The sequence below is a fragment of the Castor canadensis genome, chromosome 15 (assembly GCF_047511655.1).
Source record: "Castor canadensis chromosome 15, mCasCan1.hap1v2, whole genome shotgun sequence".
In the NCBI taxonomy this organism is placed as follows: domain Eukaryota; kingdom Metazoa; phylum Chordata; class Mammalia; order Rodentia; family Castoridae; genus Castor; species Castor canadensis.
Window position 1 is genome coordinate 11,968,320 of NC_133400.1, and position 5,559 is coordinate 11,973,878.

General features: G+C 53.7%; 1 protein-coding gene across 2 annotated transcripts; it reads left to right on the top strand.

Moving 5' to 3' along the window:
- The first annotated feature begins 469 nt into the window (after nt 1-469).
- Ctrb2 (chymotrypsinogen B2) lies at nt 470-4,985 on the top strand. Of its 2 annotated transcripts, XM_020160180.2 has the most exons (7): nt 547-697; nt 2,432-2,535; nt 2,637-2,716; nt 2,809-2,887; nt 3,123-3,303; nt 4,231-4,364; nt 4,764-4,985. In XM_020160180.2, exons 1-7 carry the CDS (start codon nt 646-648, stop codon nt 4,923-4,925), a joined length of 792 nt encoding a protein of 263 aa, XP_020015769.1. In that variant the 5' UTR covers nt 547-645; the 3' UTR covers nt 4,926-4,985. The 2 variants fall into 2 exon arrangements, with proteins under 2 accessions (XP_020015771.1, XP_020015769.1); XM_020160182.2 differs by lacking the exon at nt 4,231-4,364 and having other exon boundaries at nt 470-697.
- The last annotated feature ends 574 nt before the right edge of the window (nt 4,986-5,559 follow it).

The window sequence follows — 5,559 nt, forward strand, 5'->3', positions numbered from 1 at the left end:
TGTACCAGGGCCATTCCTTCTTACTCTGTCCACACTCATACTGCTTGGTGGGACTGGGGACTCAGTGACCCCTGGATAATCCTGAATTCCCATGCAACCCTTTGCTTTCATTTGACTGCTCCACTGACTTTGCTGAGAGCGTACAGCCTGTCTGTCGCCCTGGGCCAACACCAGGAGAAATTCTGACTGTCCCACTCCGATCCCAGCCACCAGCAGCTGGGTTTCTTTGAACCCTGAAGTACAAAATTGCTTTGATCAGTAACTGAGAAAGTCCCCTGTGACACTGCGAATGGCAGAGTCCCTGCCCACCCCCTGGCAAAGGCTGCACAAACAGGGCTCTGCAATACCTGAGAGGACCATTATGCCCGGAGGATGCTGGGTGTGGCCAGAGCTTGTGGGTGATGTTTCCACAGGGCAGCTGTCCCTTTCCCAGGGGCTGGGGTTTTCCAGGCTGAGAGCCAGGCCAGGCCATGACAAGGGCTTGGCCCCCACTTATCACCCAAGGTCCTTGGATAACAGGGAGGGTGGCTCTCAGGCCTCTCTGATTGGGTGGGGCCAGAGGGACTTGGCAGGACTTGGAAGGCCCTGGGAAATATAAAAGGGGTCCCAGGGCAGGCAGGCCCCACCTTTCCTGACAGCAGCACAATGGCATTCCTTTGGCTTCTGTCCTGCTTTGCCCTTGTGGGGGCTACCTTTGGTGAGTATTGGGTATGAATGGCCTCCAGGTCTGGTAGGAGGCTGGGGAAGAGGTCCTTGGGCCTCTCATGGCCCCTGCAGCCAGGCCCCACCAGAGGGCCCCAAGCAGTTCTGTCCTGAGTGAGAGATGAACCTCCTCTCCTGCCTTTTGGGCCTCACTCTCACAGGCCAGCTGAGGCTGCAGGGCAGTCAGGAGTCCTTTGGGGGACTTCTGAGCCCTCATACTCTGCTCTGAGAGTGGAAAACATGAGCAGTGGTCCATGGCTCCAGAAGTGGCCCAGGTGGCAGAGCCGTGGGCAGGGTAAGGGCTGGTTGCAGACCTCCCCTGGCATCTACCCAGGGGAGGTTAGATTTAGCCAGGCACTTGCTAAATATTCTATTTCAAAAAAGAAGGAAATAGTTATATGTATGGAAAATGGTATGACCCATATTTCTACTGTCACGATTCAGTGATTTCTTTCTGCAGATGTATTTCAGATTTTTTTTTTTTTGACTTTTGGTTGTTGTTCTTGTTGCTTTATTTTTGTCTTGCTATGTCGCCCAGGCTGGCAACTTCTGGGCTCAAGGTATCCTCCTGCCTCAGCCTTCCAAGTAGCTGGGATTACAGGCACACGCCACCATGCCTGGCTTAGATACTTCTTTTTACAACCCGAACTAGATTCAGCTAAAGTTTCCTTTTGCTACCTCCTCCCTCCCTGTTGTGAGCTGGCTGTGTGTCACTTCTATGCAGGCTTATACAAATGTACTGTATATTCGTAAATCCATAAAGATTTAAACATTTTACATAATGTAAATGACAGCATTCCTCTCTGTGTCAGTTGACAATGTGTTTTGTTTTTTTTTTTCTACTCATGTCTTAGACTTCCCCATGCTGCCATGGGGACCCAGCTCATTCATCTGGACGTCCTGTTGTGTGACTAAACCAGTGTTTCTCATTTTCTTGCTATTATAAAAATAGATTCTTATAAACTGTTTTGGCAATACCAGTCATCAGTGAAGGGCCTTGTCCATCTCTTCATTGCTGTGGACAGGAGAGGCAGGTGCTGGGCCTGGAGCAAGTGATAAGGCCTCCAGAAGCTTCAGGGTGGAGCGTGGGGAGCTATGCTGCTCCAACCTACAGCTGAGCTGTGAAGCCCTGCTGTGAGGACCTGCTTACTGACACAGCAAGAGTGTCCTGCGTGTGTGTACTACACCTGTCCTCTCAACTTTCTGTTTGTCACTGCTTCCTCCAGGTGTTTTTTTATGGTGTGGAATCTAAGTGCCATCTTAATAATTAAACCAAAACTTTTCATGACAAATAGTTATTAAAATCAGGGAGAGCAGAGCTGGAGGCGTGGCTCATAGATAGAGTGTCTGCTTTGCAAATGCACAGCCCTGAGTTCAAACCCCACTGCCACCAAAACAAAAAGAAAAAAATCAGGGAGAGCACAGAAATAGTCAGTCTACAGGTTAAGCACAGGTAGTCTGCTGGCCCAGCCTGTTTTCTGCTCCTTCTTGAAAGGCCCAGATGGGGGCACATGTCTCTGCCTCCCTAGAAGGATGACTGAGGTCACCAGACTGTGAGTGAGGGGCCCTTGAGCCTAGAGGTTGAAGGGAAGCCAAGGGATGTTCCAGAAGTAACACTGTCACAGTGGGGTCCTGAGCTGGCCTGGACAGGCTGAGGTAGACACCAGGAGTTGTGCAATACCGGCTCTGGGTCACAGCCCTTCTTCACCTCACTTCCATCTGCCCCCAGGCTGCGGGGTCCCCGCCATCCAACCCGTGCTGACTGGCCTGTCAAGGATCGTCAATGGGGAGGAAGCTGTGCCTGGCTCCTGGCCCTGGCAGGTGTCCCTGCAGGTGAGAGGGATATTCTGGGCATAAGGGGGGTTATCTAGGCTGTGGCCAGGCTGGGGTGCTGGCCAGCTGAGGGTTGTAACCCTCTCCTTTCTCCTCTCCAGGACAATACTGGCTTCCACTTCTGCGGGGGCTCCCTCATCAGTGAAGACTGGGTGGTCACTGCCGCCCACTGCGGGGTCACGTGAGGCTTGGGCAGCCAGTTGTATTTGGGGAGGGGAGGGGAGGGGAGCAGGCCTGTTCTCCCTCCTCACCCCCTCATGTCTCAATGCCTAGGACATCCGATGTAGTGGTGGCTGGGGAGTTTGACCAGGGTTCCAATGAGGAGAGTATACAGGTTCTGAAGATCACAAAGGTAACCAGCCTGCTGCATGGGCCAGGGGCTCAGCCCACGGGACGGAGAGCCAGCACGGGAGATTCAGAGCCCAGGGGGTTGGAGCTGGGGCTGGGGCTGGCCTCAGAATTCTCTTTTTTGCCTCCTGTGGGTTCATTCTCCTGATAGGGCCACCAGGAAACCACCTGTCCCCCGGAAACCCGGAGCACCCTGGCTCCTCTCAGCTCTTCACCTGGGGATCTGCCCTCACCCACAGGTTTTCCAGAACCCCAAATTCAACTTCTTTACTGTCAGCAACGACATCACCCTGCTGAAGCTGGCCACGCCTGCCCAGTTCTCCCACACTGTGTCTGCGGTGTGCCTGCCCAGTGAGAATGATGACTTCCCTGCAGGGACACTGTGTGCCACCACAGGCTGGGGCAAGACCAAGTATAGTGGTGAGTGTGACATGACCTTTCTGCAGCAGAGGCTGTCCCTGGGACCAAGCTGCCTGGACAGTCTGAGTCTCTAGATGTGCTCAGGCTGCTTTTTGTTTTTTATTTAAATTCCAACATTCAATATCTCAATTTCTTCATTTAAAAATATGAATTAAAAATGTACAATTATATGTATCAAATTTTAAAAAATTGTAAGTCAGGTGTGGTGATTCATGCTTATAATCCCAACACTGGGGAGGCTGAGGTAGCAGCATCACAAGTTAGAGCCAGCCTGGCTCCAGCTACATGTAGGGAGACCCTGACTTAACCAACCCAGGGCCTGGCATGCCCTCAGCGATAGAGCGCTTGTCCACTGGCAGCTGCAGGAAGTTTGGGGGCAGCAAGTTCATAGACATGATGGTCTGTGTGGGGCCAGCAGGGTCTCCTCAGGTACAGTGTGGCTGCTCACCCCTGCCCATTCACTGACCATCTGCTCTCCAGCACAGCCAAAAAAAAAAAAATTAAAGCATCCACTGAACACAAATAAAAATGAGAGCTAGTAATAACTGTTCCTAAAGCGGAGAGTCCCCCAGTAGGTCTTTCCCACTGGAGCAGGGCAGCCAAAGTCTGGCTGGGAGCCCTGGGGTAACCTGGTTCAGCCCCGCACTCCAAGCCTCATTTTCTTCCTCCAGAGTCCAAAGTTCTGCTGCCCAGGACTCAGCTCACTGTGGGGTCCCTGGTTCTCTCCTTTCACTGACAGAAGCAGCAAGAAAGGGGAGGAAGGAAGCAGCCCTGTCCCTGTCCCTTGCTGAGAGCACAGGTCCCCTCCTACCCACACCACAGGGGCTGCAGATCTAGGGCTGGGTGGCACACAGTCACTCTCTAGGTTCCAGGGCGTTGCCCTGAGGGGCCTGCACGGGCCTTGACTCTGCCCTTCTATCCCTGCAGCCAGCAAGACCCCCGACAAGTTGCAGCAGGCAGCCCTGCCCCTCGTGTCCACTACTGACTGCAAGCAGGTCTGGGGCAGCAAGATCAAAGACACAATGATCTGTGCTGGAGCCAGCGGCGTCTCCTCCTGCATGGTACAGTTCCTTGCCCTGCTCAGCCTAGCAGGGCAACTGGCCCCCGGAGTTTTGAGCTCCCCCCTGTCCACTATACTTGACCTCACTCCTTCTCCAGTGCCCCCAGAAGGCGAAACTGATGCTAACACATGCCTCTGGCCAAGCCTGGGACAGGATGGCCCAATGGGCACCCACCCCATGAGCTGGATGTGCCTACCCACTGACCACAGCCAGGCTTTGAGCAGGGAAGTCACCTGCCCAGGTCCCTTCAAGAGTAGATGGCAGAGTTGGGACTGCTACTGAACCCACATCTAGTAACTCAGGCACACCTGCTGTGTGCCTGGGTTACTTAGATGTGGGATACCTCAGGCCCTGGCACCCCAGTCAGGTTGGAGACAAGTCCTCTGTCCCTTCTTGCAGGGCGACTCTGGAGGCCCCCTGGTCTGCCAAAAGGATGGAGCCTGGACCCTGGTGGGCATCGTGTCTTGGGGCAGCAGCACCTGCTCCACCTCCACTCCTGCTGTGTATGCCCATGTCGCCAAGCTCTTGCCCTGGGTGCAGGAGACCCTGGCAGCCAACTGAGCCCATGGATCTGACACCCCACACTTTAAGGATCCTCAATAAAGTCATCTATTTAGAAACACTGATTTCATGTCTCCCTGTCTTTGTGCAGCCCAGGAGACATGGGACAGGAGTTATTTATGTCACCTACTATGGGGTGCGGGGACCCTGGCAACCCCTCCTAGGAAGCTGAGATTTTCTATGTCCTCCCCACTCAGGACTTCACCCTGGGTCAGAATTCAGGCCCTACCTGCTGGAGCCAGCTTGACCCATGGAGTTTTCTGGACGGTAGTAGTCCTTGACCAGGCTATGAGGCTCACAGCCATGAAGGGTTGGCATTGGACCCAAGACTCCTGAAGGCTTCTGTCTCTGCCACGTGCTCCAGGCACCTTTAGCCTTTAGCCTCCCCCACCCAGCCCAGAATGCCCACCCAAACACCACCCTTCCTGCTCCAGACTCCACCCTGGCACTTGTCCATAATCCCAACTGTGTGCTCAGAAATGTCCAATTTACTGAAATCATTTCAGCCTCTGCACTCATCCTTGTCCTGGCATTGCCTGTCACTTATGAGCTGGATCTAGAGTCTTGGTCACCCTCTCCTCAATCCCGTGTAGGTACAGGCAGAGCAGGCTCCTTCCTCAGGCAGCATCAGGAC